The 23,580-nt window shown below is 49.8% G+C and overlaps 2 protein-coding genes across 7 annotated transcripts; one reads left to right on the top strand and one right to left on the bottom strand.

The window, feature by feature from the left end:
* Window positions 1-470: 470 nt before the first annotated feature.
* Window positions 471-6,365, bottom strand: Mrpl2 (mitochondrial ribosomal protein L2). Of its 2 annotated transcripts, none has more exons than XM_013019197.1 (7): window positions 6,284-6,365; window positions 3,905-4,073; window positions 2,531-2,672; window positions 2,305-2,420; window positions 2,121-2,231; window positions 1,039-1,112; window positions 471-722 (listed from the first exon to the last, which is right to left on the bottom strand). In XM_013019197.1, the coding sequence occupies exons 2-7, from the start codon at window positions 4,032-4,034 to the stop codon at window positions 510-512; spliced, it is 786 nt and encodes a 261-aa protein (XP_012874651.1). In that variant the 5' UTR covers window positions 4,035-4,073; window positions 6,284-6,365; the 3' UTR covers window positions 471-509. The 2 variants fall into 2 exon arrangements, with proteins under 2 accessions (XP_012874651.1, XP_012874650.1); XM_013019196.1 differs by lacking the exon at window positions 6,284-6,365 and adding an exon at window positions 5,592-5,789.
* Klc4 (kinesin light chain 4) lies at window positions 5,903-23,187 on the top strand. 5 transcript variants are annotated; one of them, XM_013019191.1, is made up of 16 exons: window positions 5,903-5,987; window positions 7,877-8,156; window positions 9,143-9,373; window positions 10,929-11,010; window positions 12,078-12,297; window positions 14,250-14,337; window positions 17,238-17,339; window positions 17,647-17,820; window positions 18,116-18,215; window positions 19,807-19,859; window positions 20,035-20,105; window positions 20,302-20,410; window positions 20,960-21,097; window positions 21,362-21,477; window positions 21,792-21,855; window positions 22,714-23,187. In XM_013019191.1, the coding sequence occupies exons 2-16, from the start codon at window positions 7,899-7,901 to the stop codon at window positions 22,762-22,764; spliced, it is 1,857 nt and encodes a 618-aa protein (XP_012874645.1). In that variant the 5' UTR covers window positions 5,903-5,987; window positions 7,877-7,898; the 3' UTR covers window positions 22,765-23,187. The 5 variants fall into 5 exon arrangements, with proteins under 5 accessions (XP_012874645.1, XP_012874644.1, XP_012874647.1 ...); XM_013019190.1 differs by having other exon boundaries at window positions 5,927-5,987; window positions 7,882-8,156; XM_013019193.1 differs by lacking the exon at window positions 5,903-5,987 and adding an exon at window positions 6,380-6,455.
* The last annotated feature ends 393 nt before the right edge of the window (window positions 23,188-23,580 follow it).

The following is a 23,580-nucleotide window of genomic DNA, read 5'->3' as shown; positions in this document are numbered from 1 at the left end:
GAGTGCCACCGCGGCGGGGCTGGCGCGGAGCCGCCTCCGGCCGTGCGCGCCGCCCTTTCCTCTTCCTCCGGATCCTCCCTCGGGCCTCCCGCCTCCGGTGCTCCCTCGGCCCCACCGGGAAAAGGCCGCGGAGATCACGCAGCTCCCCACCGCCTCCCGCGCTCTCCGCTCTCTTGGACCCGTTTATTCGGTTGACCAAGTCTGTGCGCCCCATAAAATAAGAAAGACTAGCCGGCGCCGGCGGCTCACGCCTGTCACCCTAGCTCCTCAGGAGGCTGAGATCTGAGGATCGCGGTTCAAAGCTAGCCTAGGCAGGAAAGTCCTTGAGACTCATCTCCAATGAACCTCCAGAAAACCGGAAGTGGCGCTGTGGCTCAGGTGGTAGAGCGCTGGCCTAGAGTACAGCGCCCAGGCCCAGAGTTCAAGCCCCGCGGCGGACAAAAAAATAAGAATAAAGCCACTAGCAGATAAAGATGGGGGAGCACTTTATTAAAATGAGTCCATGGGTATCAGCCCTGGGCAGCCGCAGAGGGCAGTTTCACGTAGCTCTTCATAGGGGGCAGTGGTCGAATCTTCCGACCAGCCCAGCCTCCCTTGCGGTGCCACAGCCCGCTGTTAGGCCTCTTGCCCAGCCAGCGGTTCCGACCCGCTTTGCCAATGACGCGTTTGTTATGATCCACGTTAGATACTCGGCCTACTGTTGCTATGCACGTATCGAGCACCTAAAGGAGAAAGAAGAGGATGCACTGCGGGGAGGGGGGGTGGGGGAGACCCTCTACTGACAACCCTTGCTGGGAGCCTTATCTTCAGTGGGCCAGAGGAGAGGGAGAGCAGGGTGTATTGAATCCAAGCCGTGGGATCCTAGGGTAGGAACTGGGTTGAAAAGAGGTATTTCTACTTATTCCGTTAAGGTGTCTGCCTGACAAAGCATGCTCTGTCACGCGTGACAAAGGACAGGTGCCGCAGGAGGCCCTGTGAAGAGCTACGTTCCAAAGATTCTCCCTTTGCTGCTCCACCCACCTATCACCTCATACTCACCTGCATCTGCCTCTTAGAGGGCAGCTGGATAATGGCTGTCCCATTCACCTTCCGCAGCAGCACACCACAAGTCCCTGGGGAAGGGAAAAGCAGCTTTGCCACCCTCCACAGGGAGGCATACCCCTGTATCCTTGCTCTGCCCTTTAGGAGCAGATACAATAGAGAAGGCAGCATATACAATATTTTACGTCAAAAACCCCAGCAAGCAACAATCATCCTTATGTTCCTTTCCCCACCCTGTAATACTGAGGGGTTATTTTGTTGTTGTTGCTTGTGCCAGTCCTGGTGCTTGAACTCAGGGCCTGGGTGCTGTCCCTAAGCTTTTGTGCTCAAGGCACTAGTGCTCTACCACCAGAGCCACAGCTCTACTTCCAGCTTTTTGGTAGTTAATTGGAGACAAAGAATCTCACAGATTTTCTTGTGTAGGCTGGCTTCAAACTATGATCTCAGCTTCCTGAATGGCTACTATTATAGGTATCAGCCACAAGTGCCCAGCAATCCCGGGGTTTGAACTCAGGTTTTGCACTTGCTCAGATTGCTTGCTCTACCACTAGAGCTATGCATATCTGCAGCTTGGCTTTTTAAAGGTTATTTTGAAGCTGGGCACCGGTGGCTCATGCCTGTAATCCTAGCTACTTAGGATGCTGAGATCTGAGGATCGTGGTTCAAAGCCAGCCTGGAGAAGAAAGTTCCTGAGACTCTTATCTCCAACAAACCACTAGAAAACCAGAAGTGGCACTGTGGCTCAAGCGGTAGAGTGCTCGCCTTAAGTTGAAGAGCGCAAGTACAGAGCCCAAGCCCAGAGTTCAAGCCCCATGACCGACAAAAAAAAAGTTATTTTGGAGTCAAAGTCTCTAGAACTTTTCTGCCCAGACTGGCTTTGAACCTTGATCCTCCAATCTCAGCCTCCTGAGTGGCTAGGGTTATACATGTGAGCCACTGGTCTCTGGCTCATATCCCTAGTTTTATTCTCTTCCACTCTACCAGTGGACTAGATGTAGACCCATACGTCCAAGGAATTGCGACTTCAGTACTCCTTAGTGTTCCAAATTATGGGACCTGGGGAGACCCTTTCCCCATACCTGCAGCTCGGATGTACTGGGCTCCTCGGCCTGGCTCACTTTCCACATTGTTGATGAGGGTGCCGACGGGCAGAGCCCCAAGAGGATGTGCATCGCCTTCTTGAGCAGCAACTAAAAGACAGAATTTCATCAGCACTAGAACCTTTGAAATCCCAAGCCCATGCATCTGGTAGCTACCTCTCACCTGCCATTCGGCCTATGTGGTTAGAATTCAGGATTATATCTCCCACCTTCATGTTTTCTGTGGCAATGATCCAGCGTTTCCGGCCTCCCCCAGCAACCAGAGCTATGTCTGCTGACCTGTTCAGGATGGTGGACAAGGGAGCAAACCATCAAGGAAGTCCCATGTTTGGGAATTTACCCTCCAGTCATTCATACCACACTATCACCATCCCAGGTTCCAAACTTGCCTACAGGGATCATAGCGGACTACAATAACCTTCTCCTCAAAGGGTCCTGGCTTGGTCTCCTGCTCCGGCCGGAACCGCAGGAAATCAATCATGCGATAACGCTGCTTGTGGCCTCCACCAATACCATGCACTCGGATGCGGCCTGTAGTCAAGACAGTCAGAGACAAGATCCAGTCAGACCATTTCCATTCCCAGCACTGGGAAGAGACTTGTTCAGGGAATAGTGTTTCCCAATATTATGGCACAAAAAGAAAATCATATAGGGCTGGGGTGTATCTTAATGCTGAGGCCTGTGGTTTGATACCCAACATTGGGGAAGATGGGGAAGAATAAGAAAGTGAAAAAATTTTCATAGCATGATAGGGAAGGTGGTAAGGCAACACCTATATGGATCTTGATAAAAATAGAATTCTTCTAGCACTCAGGAGGTAGAGATAAGAGGATTATGAGTTCTGAGGCCAGCTTGGGTTACATAGTGAGACTCACAAAACAAAAATAAATACTGGGAACCAGTGGCTCACACCTGTAATTCTAGTTGCTCAGGAAGCTGAGATCTGAGAGTTGAGATGTGAAGCAAGCCTGGACAGAAAAAAATCTACTTGACTCTATATGTAATTAGCCACCAAAAAAGCTGAACTGAAGGTGTAGCCCAAATGGTAGAGTGCCAGCTGTGAAGAAAAAGTAGAGTGAGATTGTCAGGCCCTGGCACCAGCACACAAAAACAAATAAAAACACAAGGTCTCAGATATCGTTCAATGGTATAGTCTTTGTAGCAAGTGCTCTAAATCTGATCCTCAGAACCAAAAGAAAAAATATCCTGTAAATTCTTTTCAAATTACAGAATTCAGTAAGTTTTAAAAGACTCTAAATTATACGTAATTTCAACTGTTGTAAATTTGGATAGGTATGAAGAAAAATGCAAGACACTTGCTATATATAGCCAGTTGTCTGTTAGTTTTTATTTCAGTCTAGTTTTTTTTTTTTTTTTTTTGTCGGTCGTGGGGCTTGAACTCTGGGCCTGGGCGCTGTCCCTCAGCTCTTCAGCTCAAGGCGAGCGCTCTACCACTTGAGCTACAGCGCCACTTCCAGTTTTCTGGTGGTTTATTGGAGATAAGAGTCTCACAGTCTGTCCTGCCCGGGCTGGCTTTGAACGGCGATCCTCAGATCTCAGCCTCCTGAGTAGCTAGGATTACAGGCGTGAGCCACCAGCGCCCGGCTCAGTCTAGTTTTAATGATGTTCTACATGTATAACGTAGGATGTATGTTTTCTAATTATATGCCTCTGCCACTTTTCAAAGTATCTTATTATACACATCTATGGTCCTAGCATGTTCTTTTTCTTTACTACTTAAGACCCCAGACCCTTTCTCCCACCTGTGTGGTCTCGACCTCCAGACTTCCTCATCTTCACTGGTTTAGTAGTGTAAGTAGTACGACTCTTCCAGGACACAAACTTGGCACTAAGGCTCGCAGAAGTAAGCACCGGACGGCAAGGGAGCAACATAGAGGCAGATGGCAGCTGAAGGAGGACATTACTAATCACCTAAGGATAAAAAGAAATCTCTCAGGCTAGGTGCCAGGGACTCACACTTATAGTCCTAGCTACTCAGGAGGCTGAGATATGAGAATCTTGGTTCAAAGCCAGCCCCGGCAGGAAAATCAGTAAGACTTTTATTTCCAGTTAATCAGCAAAAAGCCCAAAGTAGAGGGGTAGCTCAAGTGGTGGAGTGCTAACCTTGAGTGAAAAAGTGAAAAGGGCCCTGAATTCAAGCACCAGTACCAATATAAAATTAAATAAAAAGCCCCAAACAAAAACTCTCTCACTTGAGAACTAACTGAAAGAGAAACATCAGAGAACCAAATCGAAGGGCCCAGACCAACTTTAGCTTGTAATGTACTTTCTTTTTGGAAGTGTTCTAGACCAGCTGACCAAAATCTCCACCCTTCCTAGCCTGCCTAAATACCAGTACTGAATGTTTATCCAAATATATGTGTGTTGATTGCCTCTCCTCATTCAATCTTCTCACCTCTGAGGCATGTTTACAATGTGTTCTCTTGGTCATTTCCCAAATTTGACTTAATCTCTCCTCCAGGAAGCATTTCCTTCCCTGAATAATTCCCTTCTCCAGAGTTGGTAACTTCCACATATCCATACACTGTCACTAATACTTATGCCTTTTGCCCTCTTCATTATGGTTCCAGGAGTTTCCCACATATGAATGGAGGGAAGTGATTTCTGTCTTGTTCTTTGTGTTTCCAGGATTTCATAGAATAGATTGGCCTGCCAAACTCTGCAATCATCAGCTTGAAAAATCTAAAGAAGCAAGATTGAGTTTTCGGTGACTCACAGTTGCCCACACTGGGCCTGAGGATATCTTCTCCTGAGATCTCTATCTTTGGCATCTGGTCCTGCCTGCATTCTTTACTTTCAGCAGTAGCTCATGCTTGTAGGGGTCATAATGGTTAAGAAGCACGGGCTGGGCGGGGTGGGGGGGGGAGGCTGGGAAGGGATGTGAAGGTAAACAAAGGAGGAGGCTGCAATGCTTGGTAAGAAATGTACGCATTATCCTGCCCATGTAATTGTAACTCCTCTGTACAGTATGTTCACAAATAAAATAAAAATTTAAAAAAAAAAAGAAGCACGGGCTCTGGGGAAGACGCTCTAGCTCAGTGGTAGAAATAGTGCTTATCATGAGCCAGTACCTGAGTTCAATCCCCAGCATACACACGCACACACACATACACCCACAGGTTTTGAAGCTAGACTGACATTAGATTGTTCCTCAGTTTTTCTCACCTGTGAAATAGGAATGACTACCTAACAGTGGTTGAAAGGCGCTCATCTGAAAGGCCTATTCCTAATACCTTGCATTGCAATCGTAGACAACGCGATGCCTGTACAACTTGTGGTCTGCATATGCATTTGCACACCAATATCTCGTGTGAGGAGTCTCGCCCTATGAGAGAGCAGCACCAGGAGGGATTGCCGGCATCCTCCACTCCCCACCCCTGACCGCCCTCTCTACAGGTATCAGGCTCCTTTCTGGGTGAGGCGGATTACCTGGGCTGCAGGGTGCACACTAGGAACGGGGGCGGAAACAGCGGAGGGCGCCAGGCTCAGAGAGCGCAGGGCGCGGGTCAGGGCCCGCAGAGCCATGGGGTGGCCGGCTGCTCGCGCTTCAGCGCGTCTTCACCACCTTTCCCCGGACTGCCTGGCGCTCCGAGAGGACGTCATCGTTCCGGTCAGCGTCGCGGTCCAAATTCCGTAAAAGGAGGCCGCTCCCGTCCCGCCCCCCAGAACGTAGCCACAGCCAATCGTCGGACGATGTATATACCACGTGACCGGAGAGCCGGCCCCGCCCCTCGGAGCCGTCAAAACAATTGCCTCGAGCGGCAGCCATGATGATCTTAAAGGGGCAGTACCGGCAAAGACGACAGCCAGATCGACAGACTGCAGGTGAGTCATTGAGGGCGACCCCGGGACTGAGGTCCAAGGTCTCAGGCACCTCTTATCCTGCACTTTTTGGACAGATAAACAAATCCTTCCGCTAAACCTCACAAAAACTCCAGTCTCGAAAACTCCGCCCCTCGCCATTCATCCCCGCCCCTCAACGTTCAGACAGACGGACGGACGGACGGCCTGCCCCGCCCCCGACGCAATGGCTGGCCTCCGTGACCTCGGGTTGTCCGCTGTGGGGGCCTCGCGGGCCTCGGTCGTTCACCCCCGCTTCCCTCCCCTGGGCCCCAGTCTACCTCACTTTGTCTCCACCCTGGGCCCCAGGGCAGGTTAGCAACTCGGGCGTTCCTGTGCGGCAGCCCCAGATGCCGGAGACCATTTCGGGCTCCCCCTTTGCCCGTGACCCGGCAGAAGCTCTGCAGACTTCCCAGTCTTCCTGACCGTCAGGCCCTTGGGAAGCACCGTAAGGTGATTCTTCTCAGGCCTGTTAGTAGGTGGTGGTGACCAAGCCATGACTGTTTACTGGGCTAGGAGTGACCAGGTCTTCCTCCTCACCCTTTCCCGAACACGCCCCCTGCCTCAGGTCTCCGATTAAATCTGTCTCTCACCCTCTTCTGGGGAGAAAGTAGCTCCCCGGGACCTTGAGTGGGAAGTTGGGTTAAGGAAGAAGGTGGGATATTGGTCGTCTCTGAAGATCTTTAGGCACTGGGAGGGTGTTTGTCCGGGGCAGGGCTCTGTGCCAGGTCCTCTCGGTGGTGGAGAAGGGTGGGACCGCTGGACTTCTGGACTTTGTCCGGGCTGATCTTTCGGAATTCCTCGCTCCTAGTGCTCCTTCCTGGCTTGGGCCTGACAACTTAGCCGAGTGCTCAGCTCTATATATACTGGTAAGGGGACTTCAAAGAGGAGAAACCAAGCAAGCACCTTTGAGGAAGGAGGAAGACAACCTGCGTTGTCGGGCGTGGGAAGCATGGGCTTGAGGGGTAGTGAGAAAGGAACAGAGGAGACCATTTTTGGGCTTAGTTTGACAGGTGACATAGACTGAAGACCTCAAACCTTTTGGAACCCTTACATCTGATTCCTGTGATGAAGACTGTTTTCTTTTTTTTTTTTTTACCCTGATCTAGCTATTCCTTTCTTTCTTTGCTTGAAATTTCTGCACAATTCCTGAAATTCCTGTCTGCTTGTTCCCTTTTGAAGCTTTCCCCACATCCTCTTTGATCCTTATAGTGCTCCCTTCCTTTTTCTAGAACAAGTTCTCTAATTCCTGGGTTTTTGTTTGTTTGCTTTTGCTTTTTGTGCTAGTACTAGGGCTTGAATTCAGGGCTAGGTGCTGTTCTTTAGCTCTTTTGCCAAGGCTGGCACTCTACCACTTGAGTTCACAGCTCAACATGTAGATTTTTGGTGGTAAATTAGAAATAAGAGTGTAATGGACTTTCCTTCCTAGGCTAGCTTTGAACCATGATCCTCAAATCTCAGCCTCTTGACTAGCTAGGATTACAGGTTAGAGCCACTACACTTGGCTGTTTAGTCGCCCCCCCCCCCACCTCCGTTTATTTGTAGTACTGAGGATTGAAATAAAGACCTTGAACTTGCTAGGCAGGCATTCTATCACTTGTCACTTGAGCTACACTTCAAGTCCTTTGTTTGTTCTTAAGTACTACGTTCTTCTGCTAGCTCCAAGCAACTTTGTTTGTTTACAGAATTCTTTCATTCAAGTCAATTCCTCTCCCTCACCTGACCTTTTGTGTTCTGTGGTGCAGGCTTTTTCTATACTTGGTCATACCCTCTCTCCAACTCAACCACAGGGTCCCCCATATTCCTGTTCCTTCCCTTGGATTTCCACCATCCTCTCATCTTTACCCCATCTGACTACTGTTGTTTCTCCCCAGCCCAGAAGTCCCCCTGGCCAGGATGTCTGGCCTGGTATTGGGGCAGCGGGATGAGCCTACAGGACACCGGCTCAGCCAAGAGGAGATCCTGGGGAGCACTCGGCTGGTGAGCCAAGGGCTGGAGGCCCTCCACAGTGAGCACCAGGCTGTGCTGCAAAGCCTGTCCCACACCATTGAGTGTCTGCAGCAGGGAGGCCATGAGGAAGGGCTGGTGCATGAGAAGGCTCGGCAGCTGCGCAGGTCTATGGAAAACATCGAACTGGGGCTGAGTGAGGCGCAGGTGAGAGAGCAGGACTGGTGCCAAGTAGTCCAGTGTGCAGAGAGGAGAGTTGGTCTTACTGGAATTTTGAGGTCATTGGGATAATTTGTCTCGGATACTGTCATTCATTCATTCATGTATATATGCCAAAACTCTTCAGAGGCCCTAGAGATACATCACTGAACACAACAATAAAAATCTTTGCAATCTTGGAACTGACATTCTAGCTAGGAGCAACAGACAGCATGCAAATAAGTAAATGGTTCAGTATGCCAGTGATAATTGTTAAGGATAAAAAGAAATGTAGCCGGGTGCCAGTGGCTCACACCTGTAATCCTAGCTACTCAGGAGGCTGAGATCTGAGGATCACGGTTCAAAGCCAGCATGGGTGGGAAAGTCCATGAGACTCTTATCTCCAGGTAACCACCAGAAAACCGCAAGTTGTGCTGTGGCTCAAATGGTAGAGTGCTCACCTTGAGCTGAAGAGCTCAAAGACAGCATCTAGGCCCAGAGTTGAAGCCCCAGGACTGACCAAAAAAAAAAAAAAAAAAGATAATATAAATCAGGGAAGGGGACTAGGAAGAAGAGCGTACAAAACTAGATAGGGTAGCCAAAAAAGGTCTCCCCAAAAGGATAACATTTGAACAAAGAGTTGAGGGAAAGGGAATACAGGAGATGAAGGTCCTAAGCAGAGAGTAAAGAAAGAACAAGGCCCTGAATTGGGGCCTGCCTAGTGAGTTCAGTGAACAGCATGGGCCATTATGGCTGCACTAGAATGGATAAAGGGAAACAGTAAAAAATCCAAGAAGCTGGGCACCAGTGGCTCACGCCTGTAATCCTTGCTACTTAGGAGGCTGAAATTTGAGGATCCCAGGTCAAAGTCAGCCCAGGCAATGAGGTGATCTTTTGAAGGTATACTAATTGCTGCTACTCCTACCTGCTGGCTTCTCTGTGCTGAACACTCTCACTTAGAGGACTGAGGCTCACAGTGTAATCTTCCTACCTAGGTGATGCTGGCCCTGGCCAGCCACCTGAGCACAGTGGAGTCAGAGAAGCAGAAGCTGCGGGCTCAGGTGCGACGGCTCTGCCAGGAGAACCAGTGGCTCAGGGATGAGCTAGCGGGCACTCAGCAGAGGCTCCAGCGCAGTGAACAGGCCGTGGCTCAGCTCGAGGAGGAAAAGAAGCACCTGGAATTCCTGGGGCAGTTGCGGCAGTATGATGAGGAGGGACACACTGCGGTGAGCATCCCGAGGTGGAGTGGGGGAGGGACAGGCAGCCAGGACCGTGATCAGGGCCATTGCCCAGTATCCTCCAAGGCCAGCAGGAATCCCCAACCTGTCTTCATCTGGCAGAATTCCTTTTTGGAGTCCTGGCAACAGTGCCAGGTGACAATGATGGGGGGAGGGGCAAATAATGAGTCATCCAATCAGTTAAATGTTTTTGTTCCAGACACTTAAGTATGCTCCTGGTGAATGGGGCAGATTGTTATATGTTTGAGAGGAGAGAGACAAGGGATTGGACCGTTCTGATCCCAACCCTAAGTGCTACAGTTAGGGAAAGCAAGACCCACGTATTACATGAAATTTAACCCTTAGTGAACAGCCATATGTGTGTCTCTGTGCCTAATATAGTGCAGGAAAGTGTGCAGAGGAGATAGCAAGAGCAGTGAAAGAGTTCTTACCTTCTCAAGTTTACAAAGCATCTTTAGGGAACTAGGCTTACACAGGGGAACAAGTAGGTGACCACCCAAAGTAGCAAGTACTCATTCTGGATGAGTGGTTCAGTCAGCATGAGAGGAATGCCAAGGTGATAAGGTTCCCCAGAGCTGAGAAGGATTCACAGGGTTAAAGAGTATTTTTTTGTGTGTGTGTGCCAGACCTGGGGCTAGAACTCAGGTTCTAGGCTTTGGTGTTCAAGGCTAGCATTCTACTGTTTGAGTCACAGCTTTACTTCTGGCTTTTTGCTGGTTAATTGGATAGCTTCTCTGACTTTTCTGCGCAGGCTGGCTTCAAACAGTGATCCTCAGGCCTCAGCCACCTGGGTAGCCAGGCTTACAGGTGTGAGTCACTGGCACCCAGCTTGGATAGTATTTTTTGTTGGGCTGCTCATATGAGTATATTAGAAGTTGGGATTGTTTTAAAGGATGATCAGAGGGAGAGGAACTTTCTAGATTAGGGAAAGGTTATCACAGATGAGGCTCCAGGGCTAGAGAGATGATCTGTCTTAGGGAATGTGATCATTTGCATAGGGCACACTGGTGATGCTTGTAGAAAGGGTTTTGTATTAGGCTATAGTTCCTAACAGGTAAAGCACATTTTTCCAGGGTGAAAATGGGTAAGACAGCAAGGGTTGGGCACTAAGACTAGAATAAGCAGTGGCAGATGATGGGCCCAAGGTTGGGCTAGACACTTCAGTTATGTGTCAGTGAGATCAGACACACTCCCTCCCATCTGGAGAGACAGAACAGACATGTAATCAATGTAAACACATAGGGACGAACATGGGGCTATAATTATGAGTTCAGCGGGAGAGGGGGAGACTGGAGAATGAATGTGGTTAGGAAGGTAAATTTCTAGATGCAAAATAAGGGGAAGTCTTGAGATTTTGTCCAAAACATCCCTGGTGTGACAAACCAGAGAGGCCTGAGCTTGGTTGGGCCCGATGCCCTCCTTTCCTGTGTGCAGAGGCAGAAACAAAGGTCTTTTCCTAGATCCCACATATCAGTGATTTTATGACTTAGAGGGACCCCTAGAGAAACTGCTGGGACCTAACATGCTGCTTCTTCCGTCCAAGGAGGAGAAGGAGGGCGATACCACCAAGGATTCTTTGGATGACCTTTTCCCCAATGAGGAGGAAGAGGATGCCAGCAATGGCTGTGAGTCTGCCTCTGGATTTGGAGGGTGATGAGGGAGGCTGGAGGCTGGCTCCGCGGGAGGAGGCTGGCCCCAGCTGTGGCTCACATTGTGCATAGGTGCTCACCATCCAGAAATAGGGTTTCCACTCCCCATGGAGAGGGCGGAGATGTACTCTTGCTTAGCTTTTGTGTTCAAGGCTGGTACTCTACCACTTAAGCTATACCTTCTCCTCTGGCTCTTTACTGGTTAATTGGAGATAAAATTTGTCTCAAGGATTTTTCTGTCTACATGGGTTGGAACTGTGATTCGAAAATCTCAGCTTCCTGAGTAGCTAGGATTAACAGGCATGAGCCACTGGTGCCTGGTTTGTTCTTACCTTTCCTAGTGGGGACAGGGCCTCCCACCCCCTCCCGCTTATGCTTATTGCGTAGATGTGTGTGGAGTGAGTGATAGGCACATAGGACAAGAGAGCAAGTGAAAGAACCATGGCAGAAGCCGGGCACCTTTAATCCTAGCTACTCAGGAGGCTGAGATCTGCGGACCAAGGTTCAAAGCCAGCCAAGGCAGGAAAATTTGTGAGACTCTTTATCTTCAATGAACCACCAGAAAACCGGAAGTGGTGCTGTGGCTCAAGTGGTAGAGCCGTGAGCTGAAGAGCTGAAGGACAGAGCTCAGGCCCAGAGTTCAGGCCCCACGACACACACACACACACACACACACACACGCACACGCACACGCACACGCATACAAAAGAACCATGGCAGGGGCTGAGAAGGTGGCTCAGTGGTAGAATGCTTGCCTTGCATGCTCAAGGCCCTGGGTTCGATTCCTCAGCACCACATAAGCAAAAAGAAAAAGGCTGGAAGTGGCGCTGTGGCTCAAGTGGCAGAGCACTAGCCTTGAGCCGAAGAGCTGATGGACAGTGCCCAGGCCCAGAGTTCAGGCCCCACGACCAGACCCCCCCCCCACACACACACAAAAAAAAGAACCATGTCAGAGGCATTTCTTAGATGAACAGACAAGAGGAGTACAGAGGGCAGATGAGCCCTCTGCATAAGTGTCCTGTTCACTTTCGCGGGTGGATTAGTGTCCCGTGGGCCGGGCGCTGCAGCAGCCCAGCAGGGTGGATATGAGATCCCAGCAAGGCTTCGGACACTGCACAACCTGGTGATCCAGTACGCAGCTCAAGGTCGCTATGAAGTGGCCGTGCCGCTCTGCAAGCAAGCCCTGGAAGACCTGGAGCGCACTTCGGGCCGCGGCCACCCTGATGTTGCTACTATGCTCAACATCCTCGCCTTGGTGTATAGGTGAGCACCGCCCTCCTCCACCACCCAGAATCCCCTTCACATCTCTCCCCTGCCCCCCCTTTGGTTTCCTTTCCTCTTTTCCACTGGGTACCTCTCCTGCCAGCTGGGCTTCCTGGATGTACGGCACAAGATTGCTCCCTCTAGGACCAGGACTCTTTTGTTTTGTTGTCAGTTGTGGGGCTTGAACTCTGGGTCTAGGTGCTGTCCCTGAGCTCTTCAGCTTAAGGGGAGTACTCTACCACTTGAGCTTCAACACCATTTCTGGTTTTCTGGTGGTTAATTGGAGATAAAGAGTCTCACAGATTTTCCTGCCTAGGCTGGCTTTGAACCTTGATCCTCAGATCTCAGCCTCCTAAGTAGCTAGGATTACAGGTGTAAGCCACTGGTGCCGCAACTCTTTTTTTTTTGTTGTTGGTTGTGGGGCCTGGTGGGGGCTTGGGTACTGTCCCTCAGCTCTTCAGCTAAAGGCTTTATCACTTGAGCCACAGTGCCACTTTCCAGCTTTTTCTGCTTATGTGGTGCTGAGGAATTGAACCCAAGCCTCATACATGCAAGGCAAGTGCTCTACCACTGAGCCACCTTCCCAGCCTGAACTCTTGCATTTTCTATACCCAAGCTTTGAACTCAAAACACTCATTTCTCAGACTCTTTGCTTCTCTAATTTTCCTTTGGAGAGGTTTCTACCCCTCTCTGTTTCTTTTTCTTTTTCCTTCTCTCTTTTTTTCTTTCTTTTTTTTTATGCCTGTCCTGGGGCTTGAACTCAGGGCCTGGGTGCTGTCCCTGAGCTTCTTTTTCTTTGTTTTTTTTTTTCTTTTTGGGTCCGGTCGTGGGGCTTGAACTCTGGGCCTGGACGCTGTCCCTCAGCTCTTCAGCTCAAGGCTAGCACTCTACCACTTGAGCCACAGCACCACTTCCGGCTTTTTTTTCTTTTTGCTTATGTGGTACTGAGGAATCGAACCCAGGGCCTCAGGCTTGCAAGGCAAGCGCTCTACCACTGAGCCACCTTCCTAGCCCCTGAGCTTCTTTTTCTCTAGGCTAGTGCTGTACCAATTGAGACATGGATCCAGCTTTTTTAAGGTAGTTTATCAGAGATAAGAGTTTTATAGACTTTACTGCCTGAGCTGGCTTCCAACCATGATCCTCATATCTTAGCCTCCTGCGTAGCTAGGATTATAGGTGTGAGCCACCAGCCTGACTTGTTTCTGTCTTTTGCTTTTTAAGACTGTCACCTCCCTTTGAAATAGCACATGCTAGCTGGGAATGAGGCGTGGCTGGGAAAGAGGCTTAGTCGTAGAGTGCTTACCTAGTATGCATGAAGCTCTGGGTTCAATTCCTCAGTACCACATACACAGAAAAAGCCAGAAGTGGAACTGTGGCTCAAGTGGTAGAGTGCTAGCCTTGAGCAAAAGAAGCTTGATGACAGTGCCTAGGCCCAGAGTGCAAGCCCTAGGACCAGCCAAAATGAATAAATAAATAAATAAATGGAAAGGAAATAGCACATGCTCTGTAGTCTGATGTAGTGTGCCAGTGAAGGCCTCTGATGGCCCATGCCAGGCTGTGTGTCTCCAGTTTCTAAGTGTACTTCAGTCTTTTTTTTTAATGTAAATTTTAATTTTTTGCTGGCCCTGAAGCTTGAACTCTGGGCCTGGGCACTGTCCCTGAGCTTCTTTTGCTCAAGGCTAGCTCTCTTACACCTGAGCCACAACACCACTTCTGGCTTTTTCTGAGAAGTTTATCGGAGATAAGAGTCTTAAAGACTTTCCTGCCCAGACTGGCTTTGAACTGCAATCCTCAGATCTCAGCCTCCTGAGTAGCTAGAATTACAGGTGGGAGCCACCAGTGTCCGGCTGTACTTCAGTCTTTCCAGAGGGAAGGAAAGAAAGAGATGCTATGCAGGGGAGGGTGGAGTTTAGGGTAACTCAGAGTAACATCTGTCACTTTATCCTCTTCAGGGACCAGAATAAGTACAAGGAAGCTGCCCATTTGCTGAATGATGCCCTCAGCATCCGGGAGAGCACGCTGGGCCGAGACCACCCTGCAGTCAGTATCCCCAGTACTTCCCCCTCCTGTATTACTCATTTGTGATCTCTTAGCTTCTCCATCTGGATCCTCAATCCACTAACCAGGGCTGCTTACGAAGGAGTCACGATCACTCTTTCCTTCCAGGCTCTGATCAGTAAGCCTGCTGGTTCTCAGTTCTGAGCCTCAATAATTCCCTTTTGTGTTTGTGTGGTACCGGGGTTTGAACACAAGGCCTTTTGCTTACTAGTCAGGTGCTTTACTGCTGAGCCACATCTCCATTCCTCTTTTGCAATGGTTATTTTTATTTTATTTATTTATTTTTTTTGGTTGGTCTTGGGGCTTGAACTCTGGGCTTCAGCGCTGTCCCTCAGCTCTTCAGCTCAAGGTGAGTGCTCTATCACTTGAACTACAGCGCCACTTCCATTTTTTCTGGTGGTTTATTGGAGATAAGAGTTTCACGGACTTTCCTGCCCGGGCTGGCTTTGAACCGCGATCCTCAGATCTCAGCCTCCTGAGAAGCTAGGATTACAGGCATGAGCCACCGACACCTGGCTGGTTATTTTTATTTTTTTTGTCAGATATGGGGTTTGAACTCAGAGCTCATACTTAAGTAACTTGCTTTACTGGTGTTTTACCATTTTGAGCTATGCCTCTACTCTGGCTTTTTGGTCGTTATTTGGGAGATAGAGTCTTACAGGCTTTTCTTCAAACCATGATCCTTTGGATCTCAGCCTTCTGAGTAGCTAGGATTTTGGCACAAGCTCCCAATGCCCATCAAGAAGAGTAATTGAGGGTTGGGAATGTAGCTTAGTGGTAGAGTGCTTGCCTAGCATGCATGAAGCCCTTGTTTGATTCCTCAGTACCACATAAACAAAAAGCTAGAAGTGGTGCTGTGGCTAAAATGGCAGAATGCTAGCCTTGAGCAAAAAAGAAGCTCAGGAAACATGCCCAGGTCCTGAGTTCAAGCCCTAGGACTGGGATAAAAAGAGGTAAGAGTAGGGGCTGGGAAGGTGGCTCAGTGGTAGAGTGCTTGCCCTGCATGTGTGAGGCCCTGGGTTCGATTCCTCAGCACCACATAAGCAGAAAAAGCCAGAAGTGGCACTGTGGCTCAAGTGGTAGAGCACTATCCTTGAGCTAAAGAGTTGAGGGACAGCGCCCAGGCCCAGAGTTCAGGCCCCATGACTGACCAAAAAAAAAAAAAAAGTAATTTCTAATATAAGCACCTATAATCAGGAGGTTGAGATCTGAGGATTGCTGCTCAAAGTTAGCTCAGGCAGGAAAGTGAAAGTCCCTGAGATTCTTATCTCCAGTTATGCCTCAGCAACAATCTCTTGAGTTCAAGCCCCAAGACTGGCACAAAGGGAGAGGGAGAGAGAGAGAGAGGGGGAGAGAAATAATCTTCAATAGATATAGCATACCAACATAAATGGTGGAGTGTTAAAGTAAATAAAATGAGAAACTCTATTTTTGGAAATGAGTCCTATCTTGATATGCCACCAATATGTCAAAGGTTTTCCTTCGGGTTTGGTTGTCTGGAAGACTTTCAGAAGTTGGCAGAGCTGTCCCACACATGCAGAACATCTGTAGGTTTCTTGCCTTTCCATTAGTAATAGGCAACCGAAAAAAACCACTTGAAAATTTTCTAAAAATCCCCTTAGAGGAGAATGAGGGAGAACGAAGGGAGGGATGGTGTTGTCCAAGAAGCATTATACTCTTTACCTAACTTTTGGAATTGTAATCCCTTTGAATAGCTCCTTAATTCTAACACTTTAAAAAAAAATCCCCCAAACCCAGTGGAAAAGGCTCATGCCTGTCATTCTAACTATTCAGGAGGCTGAGGATTGCAGTTCAGAGCCAGCCAGGGCAAGAATGTCTGTGAGACTCTTATCTCCAGTTAACCACCCAAAAGCCGGAAGTGGAGGTGTGTGGCTCAAATGATAGAGTGCTAGCCCTGAGCACAAAAGTTCAGGGACAGTACCCAGACCCTGAGTTCAAGTCTCAGGGCCAGTACCAAATAAAAATAAGGTGGGTGCCAGTGACTCGCACTTACAATCCTAGCTACTGAAGAGGATCGTGATTGGAAGCCAGCCCAGTCAGAAAAGTCCCCATGATACTTTTTTTTTTAATTTGGTTGGTCATGAGACTTGAACTCTGGGCTTGGGTGTTGCCCCTGTGCTCTTCAGCTCAAGGCCAGCACTCTACCGTTTGAGCCACAGTGCTACTTCCGGTTTTCTGGTGGTTTATTGGAGATAAGAGTCTTTATGGACTTTCCTGACCGGGCTGGCTTTGAACCAAGAACCTCAGATCTGAGCCTCCTGAGTAGCTAGGATTACAGACGTGAGCCACTGGCGCCTGGCTCCATGATACTTTTTTTTTTGGTCCGGTCGTGGGGCCTGAACTCTGGGCCTGGGCGCTGTCCCTCAGCTCTTCAGCTCAGGGCTAGCACTCTACCACTAGAGCCAGAGCGCCACTTCGACTTTTTTCTTTTTTTGCTTATGTGGTGCTGAGGAATCGAACCCAGGGCCCCGAGCATGCAAGGCAAGTACTCTACCTCTGAGCCACCTTCTCAGCCCTCCATGATACTTTTATCTCCAATTAACCACTCAACACCCACAAGTGGTGCCGTGGCTCAAATGTTAAGAGCGCTAGCCTTGAACACAGAGAGTCTCAGGGACAGTGTCTAGGATCTGAGTTCAAGCCCCACAGTGGATAAAAAAGTTAATTAATGGAATGAAATAAAAATATTTCCCTAGAGGGCGCTATCATCCCCATGGGCTCTGGGACCCATCAGCAGTCTCCCTTCCCAATCTCTGGCTAGGCTCTTGATCTTGTCTTGGACGCTGGTCTGTGTGGGAGAAACCAGGTTCTCCTGTCCTTTGAAGCACCAGCGTGTGACAGAGTCCGGCCTTGCTTTGCAGGTAGCAGCCACACTCAACAATCTGGCTGTCCTGTACGGGAAAAGGGGCAAATACAAGGAGGCGGAGCCACTGTGTCAGCGGGCACTAGAGATTCGGGAAAAGGTAGCCATACCCTCCCTCTTGACCCTTCTCCATCCTCTCCTCTGCTAATACCCTTCCTTGCTACTTTCTTTTCTAACCCCTTTTTCCCTGCTTTGTACCCCTTTCCTCCTCCTCTCCCTCCTTTTTTTGTGATACTGGGGTTTGAACTCAGGACCTTGGTTTGCTACCCAAGTGCTCTATCTACCACTTGGGCTACACTTCTAGTTCTTGTCCTGTGTTCCTTTCTTTCTGCTACCCACACTTGTATGCCAGGGCACCCCACACACATCGTCATAGCTGTTTACCTGCCTCTTTTGTTCCTCGCCAGGTTCTAGGCACCGACCACCCAGACGTGGCAAAGCAGCTGAACAACTTGGCCCTCTTGTGCCAAAACCAGGGCAAGTATGAGGCCGTGGAACGCTATTACCAGCGGGCACTGGCCATCTATGAAGGGCAGCTTGGGCCAGACAACCCTAATGTAGCTCGGACCAAGAACAACCTGGTAAGGGAAGAAGGGATTAGGTGGCTGGAAGGAAAAGAAGGGACTGAAAAGCATCATGGGAGAGGGGGAGGGACATTTACACCATATCTATCTCTGGGGCTGCCTTTGGGCTTGAAGAAGTCACCATTTCATCCCTGTGGTAGAAGTTCAAGAGCCTCCTGAGAGGCTGTTAGCAGTGTGGCAAGGGTTTCTGGGGAAAGTCATATAGATACCAAGAAGTGGAATTACTCAAGACTGATGACGGTCTTGTCTCCTTCCATTTCTTGCTCCTATGTTTTGGCCTTTCACCTGCCAGGCTTCCTGTTACCTGAAACAAGGCAAATATGCAGAGGCAGAGACTCTATATAAAGAGATCCTGACCCGTGCCCATGTGCAGGAGTTTGGGTCTGTGGATGGTAAGTGGTGAAGGCCTGAGGAGGAAAAGAAATGTTGACCAAAGGTGGGTTCCCAGGGAGAAACAGACCACTGTAGCCTAGTCTTGTTGACCCCTGGGTCCAGTTTTTTGTTGTTGTTTATTTTGCCTGTCATAGGGCCTGAACTCTGGGCCTGGGCACTGCCCCTCAGCTCTTCAGCTCAAGGCTAGTGCTCTACCACTCGAGCCAGAGCGCCACTTCTGGCCTTTTCTGTTTATGCGGTACTGAGGAATTGAACCCAGGGCTTCATGCATGCAAGGCAAGCACTCTACCACTGAGCCACATTCCCAGCCCCTGGGTCCAGTTTTTTTGGTTTTGTTTTGTTTTGTGAGCAGAAGAGAAGTTTATTGGAAAGAGAAATATGAAAGTGTCTGTGGAAACAGACAGAAGCAGAGCTGGTGATTCTGTTTTTTGTTGTGGTTGATTTTTGTTTGGTGCTGGTACTGGGCTTGAGCTCAGGGCCTGGGCACTGTCCTTTAGCTTTTCTGCTCAAGGCTAGTGCTCTACCACTTGAGCCATAGCTTCACTTCCAACTTTTTTGGTAGCTAACTGGAGATAAAGAGTTTCACAGGCTGGGCACTGGTGGCTCAGCTTGTAATCCTAGCTACTCAGGAGGCTGAGATCTGAGGATCACGGTTCAAAGCCAGCCCAGGCAAGAAAGTCCGTGAGACTCTTATTGCCAATAAACCACCAGAAAACCAGAAGTGGCACTATGGCTCAAGAGGGAAAATGCTAGCCTTGAGCTGAAGAGCTGAGGGACAGGGCTCAGGCCCAGAGTTCAAGTCCCATGACCGGAAAAAAAAAAATTCACAGGTTCTCCTTCCCAGGCTGGCTTTGAACCGAGATCCTTAGATCTCAGCTTCCTAAGTAGCTAGATTACAGGCATGAGCTACTGTGCCTAGCTCCTTTAGCTTTTTTGCTGAAGGCTACTTACAGCTTTTTGGTGATGAGCTGGAGATGAGTCTAATGGACTTTTTTTTTTTTTTTGCCTGGGCTGGTTTCCAACTATGATCCTAAGAACTCAGCTTCCTGAGTAGCTAGAATTATAAGGCATGGTACTCTGCTTTTCTTTTCTTTTTTTTTTTTTTGCGTGGGGGGACTGGTGGTGGTGGTGGTGGTGGTGGTGGTACTATGGGGCTTGAACTCAGACTGGGCACTGTCCCTAAGCATTTTTGGCCCCAAAGCCAGTATTCTACCACTGAAGTGACAGCTCTGTTTCCAACTTTGTGGTGGTTAATTGGAGATAAAAGTCTCAAGGATTTTCCTGGTTGGCTTCAAACCATAATCCTCAGATTTCAGGCTCCTGAGATGAGGCTTTTTTTTTTTTTAAATAAATGTTATGGGTTTTCTCTCACTTTGGGAAGCTGGGGGTAAACAAAACAAAACTAAACCAAACAAAGCCATCCATTAGAGAGGTAGAATGGAAAGGAAAAAGGGAGGAGGAGGGGACAACAAACAGTAACAGAGGTGGTAAATATGACTGCAGTATATTACATGCACGTATGGAAATGCTGCTCTGTGGCTTTGTCCAACAGTGTTTCCTCTAACCTCCTACCCCATGTATCACCCACAGATGACCATAAGCCCATCTGGATGCATGCAGAAGAGCGGGAAGAAATGAGCAAAGTGAGTGGGGGTGCCACGCCTGGGGAACTTGAGGCTCCCAGAGCCTCTGCCTTGCTCCTGGCCTTAATCCAGCTACTGCACTCACTTCCTACCCCAGCCCCAGCTGCACCCTGGCCCAGGCTAGTCCACCCCCAGCATCTGTGTACTCTCATCTCTGGCTCTCCTTCTGCTGCAGAGCCGGCACCATGAGGGCGGCACACCCTATGCTGAGTATGGAGGCTGGTACAAGGCCTGCAAAGTGAGCAGGTAAGCTGCCAGAGATGAGCGCTTTGGCCTCTGAGGATGCCTTCTTCCATCTAAGCCCTGATTCCAGCCTCCAGGACCTTGTACTCTTTTACCCTTTGCCCCCAGCTCTGCTTCGCACACTCCCCCCTCCCCCCAATTCTTCCCTGCTTTCTTTTCTGAACCATTCTTCCTGCTTTCCTGGCTTGCACTCCCATAGCCCCACAGTGAACACTACTCTGAGAAACCTGGGAGCTCTGTATAGACGCCAGGGAAAGTTGGAAGCAGCCGAGACCTTGGAGGAATGTGCCCTGCGGTCCCGGAAACAGGTGAGAGGTCCATGAAGGAAGGACTCTGGGGACAAAGGACAGCTGAGGCTTCTTGTGAATTTCTAAGAATAAGAGGAGAGGCTGATGGGGAGGATGGCGGGGAGAGGCAGGCAAGGCAATCTTGTGCTGTGGTGTGGTGGTTCTAAGCGTGTTCTTCCTCTAAACCTGACCTTTGCAGTCAGGCCACGGAGTTCAAGATTCCCTTCAATAAATGAGGCCATGAAAAATAAAAAAAATGAGGCCATGCAAGGGGAAACCCTTCCCTTTGACATGGGTGATGTGGGTGCAGCCCTAAGTTAGAATTTTTCAAATTGTGGGTCTCTACTGATTAGTAGGTTGTAAAACTTCAGTGTGGGCCCTGGCTCAAATTACACGTATGTGCATCTAGGAATGCACTGTAAACAGAAAAGGTGAATGTTGCTAGTAGTCGTATGCCGGGATGCCATAAGTAAGGGAAAATGTTGTCCTTGTGAGGGCTGATGGTGAAAGAAAGATGGAAAGCCATCCCAAGGAGCTAAGGAAGTCCCTGCTCCTTCCTTCTCCTTCCAGGGCACCGATCCTATCAGCCAAACGAAGGTGGCAGAGCTGCTTGGAGAGGGTGAGGGGAGGAGGACCTCTCAGGAGGGAGGGGACAGTGTGAAATTCGAGGGAGGTGATGATGCTTCTGTGGCTGTGGAGTGGTCAGGGGTAAGTGTGATCATTGCTCCTTGGTCTTTACCACCCTGTCTTGCAGGCTCTAAGTGGGCCATTCTCTAGGTTCATGCAAGTTACACGGGGGTTCATATCCCCCTTCCCAGTTAGCCTACCCCTTCAGGCACGCTGGCTTTTGATAGGGTTCTGTTCTCACTTAAGACTTTGGGGACGTGGACACATACGGAATAAATGGAGTGGACTTAGAAGGTGATCCGTACGGGGTCCCTTTAGCCCCCATCACTCCCCTCTCTCTGCCAGGATGGCAGTGGGACCCTGCAGAGGAGTGGCTCTCTGGGCAAGATCCGAGATGTCCTTCGTAGAAGCAGCGAACTTCTGGTGAGGAAGCTCCAGGGGACTGAGCCTCGGCCCTCAAGGTACACAGTGAAGTTGAGCTAGGGCAGAGCAGGCAAGCAAGCCCTTGTCTGTGATTCCCCTTGGCTGCTGATCTCTGGAGAAGTGTCTTGGGGAGACCCATGGAGGAGGTCAATGAGGTGGCCATGGTGAGTCTGGGCAGAATGGGCAACCTGGGATGCAGGTCCCTGAGCTGATGATCGTACCTGGTGTGGAGAAGAGAAATAGGAAACAGTGGGAAGGCACGGGTTTGATTTTCTGTGGCAACGCCTACAAAGCCCCACTTTAGGACTACTCAGAAGACAGGACATTTCAGTTCTTTCTTTCTCCATTGTAGCAGCAACATGAAGCGAGCAGCTTCCTTGAACTTTCTGAACCAACCCAATGCGGCACCCCTCCAGGTAAGAGCAGGGCAGTGAGCACAGGGGTGCAGGGAGAGAGGGCTGCCGGCACCCAGACAAGCCCAGCGGGAGTCCGGGAAAAGCAGGGATGGTGAGCCAGGAAACTGGAGTCCTCGAGGAAGCAGGCCAACCGTGTGGTGTTGGAGTGGCAAGTACTAGACACAGTAGCAGGTCTCTCAGGAGGAGAGTGGGAACTGACGTTCTCTAAAGTGGTTCTTGGAGGCTATAAATAAGCCAAGAATGCTTTGGGGATGCTAGCTGCTTTTTCTCTTTCTCGGCAGCCACCTCACTCTTCACTTTGGGAACTGAGGTGATGAGAAAGGAAAAAGAATTACTTAATCTCTCTTCGAGAAAACAGCAGTAATATTTCAATGGTACATGACCTCGTGTGTCAGCTCATTCAGAGTACATGCCAATATTGTGTGTGTGTGTGTGTGCGCGCGCGCGCACGTGCATGTGCCAGTATTGGGGCTTGAACTCAGGACCTGGGTGCTGTCCCTTAGCTTTTCCCGGTCCAAGGCTTGAGCCACAGCTGCACCTCCTGCTTTTTGGTGGTTAATTGGAGAGAAGAGTCTCATGGACTTCCCTGTCCAGGCTGGCTTTGAACTGCCATCCTGAGATCTCAATTTCCTGAGTAGCCTGTCACTGGTGCCTGGTAATGCCATTATTCTTATGACTCCTCTTGGCCTTCTGGAAGAATCCTAGCAGAGGTTGACTAAAGCCCCAGAGCTTGAGGTTGAGGTTATAGGCTCAATGCTAGCTTCAGCAGATTGCAGCTGTGGGTTAGAAGGATTCAAAGATAGTCATCAGGAGGGTGGAAGGCCTAGGCTGATCAGGTGGTGTGGTATTTTGTTCCAGGTCTCCCGGGGCCTCAGTGCCAGCACCATGGACCTCTCTTCAAGTAGCTGACATTCAACTTGTCTTCCTGAAGGCCTCTTGGGCCCACACAGGCCTCACAGCATTCCCCAGTGCTCCTGACTCCTCACCCCAAGTTGGGACAGTGAAGGGGGAGCAGTGCAACCAGAAGGTTGCGGCTGCCTGTAGGGTCTCGGCTCCCTCCTCAGGAATCTCCCTTAGGAAAGACCCTCAGGACACGCTAGCCCCACCCTGGAGTCCTCCAGAGTAGTTGGCTCTGAGGTTCCCAAGGTGGGCACAAAGCAAGGATGCATCTCAGAGCTGCATCTCAGAGATGCTTCAGGCTATTCTGCCAGAGGGTTTGGGTCTGGCCAGCCAATCTGCCTTGCCCTGGCCTCTCTTGTCCCATCCCCTCTGCTGCCTCACTTCAGGTCCATGTATTTCACATTTCTTAAATAAAAGAATCAGGTAACCGTTCTGCTGCTTGAGTCCTGATTGATGAGGGCAGGACACATGGGTTGTGTTGGGGCCTTCACAGGAGGGAGAGGCAATGATGGAGGGACAAGGGAGAACTGTTGATTCTTGCATCTCTCTCCTCTTCCTGTGCCTAGCTCATACCCACTCCAGCAGGGCCTGGAGGAAGGCATCTATCTGGGGGATGGGAAGGAGGCCCACAACCCAAGGAGAAGGTGCTGTGGACTGTTGTCAGGGACATGTGGTGGCCATGTGGCAGGACCCTGGAGTCCTGGCGCCACTTCTCCTGCCTGTGAGGCCCTCTGTGGCTTCCCCTCCTCCTCCCAGCTGCTTGGGGGAGGGAGGTCTGAGCAGGCCTGGGGGGCCCTCCAGAGCCAGAGGGGGACAAGGCACCAT

The sequence above is a fragment of the Dipodomys ordii genome, unplaced genomic scaffold (genome assembly GCF_000151885.1).
Source record: "Dipodomys ordii isolate 6190 unplaced genomic scaffold, Dord_2.0 Scaffold44, whole genome shotgun sequence".
Taxonomy (NCBI): Eukaryota; Metazoa; Chordata; class Mammalia; order Rodentia; family Heteromyidae; genus Dipodomys; species Dipodomys ordii.
The sequence above is the reverse complement of the archived record's forward strand: the minus strand, read 5'-3'. Positions and strand labels throughout refer to the sequence as shown.

Excerpts from the sequence above, each read along its gene's own strand:
- Klc4 (XM_013019190.1), top strand. The coding sequence starts at position 5,930 with ATGATGATCTTAAAGGGGCAGTACCGGCAAAGACGACAGCCAGATCGA. Across the intron at positions 9,374-10,928 it reads ATGAGGAGGGACACACTGCG|GAGGAGAAGGAGGGCGATAC; the intron begins GTGAGCATCCCG and ends CTTCCGTCCAAG. Across the intron at positions 17,340-17,646 it reads CACTAGAGATTCGGGAAAAG|GTTCTAGGCACCGACCACCC; the intron begins GTAGCCATACCC and ends GTTCCTCGCCAG.
- Mrpl2 (XM_013019196.1), bottom strand. The coding sequence starts at position 5,687 with ATGGCTCTGCGGGCCCTGACCCGCGCCCTGCGCTCTCTGAGCCTGGCG. Across the intron at positions 2,421-2,530 it reads GTCCGCTATGATCCCTGTAG|GTCAGCAGACATAGCTCTGG; the intron begins GCAAGTTTGGAA and ends CATCCTGAACAG. Across the intron at positions 1,113-2,120 it reads CCAGTACATCCGAGCTGCAG|GGACTTGTGGTGTGCTGCTG; the intron begins GTATGGGGAAAG and ends TCCCTTCCCCAG.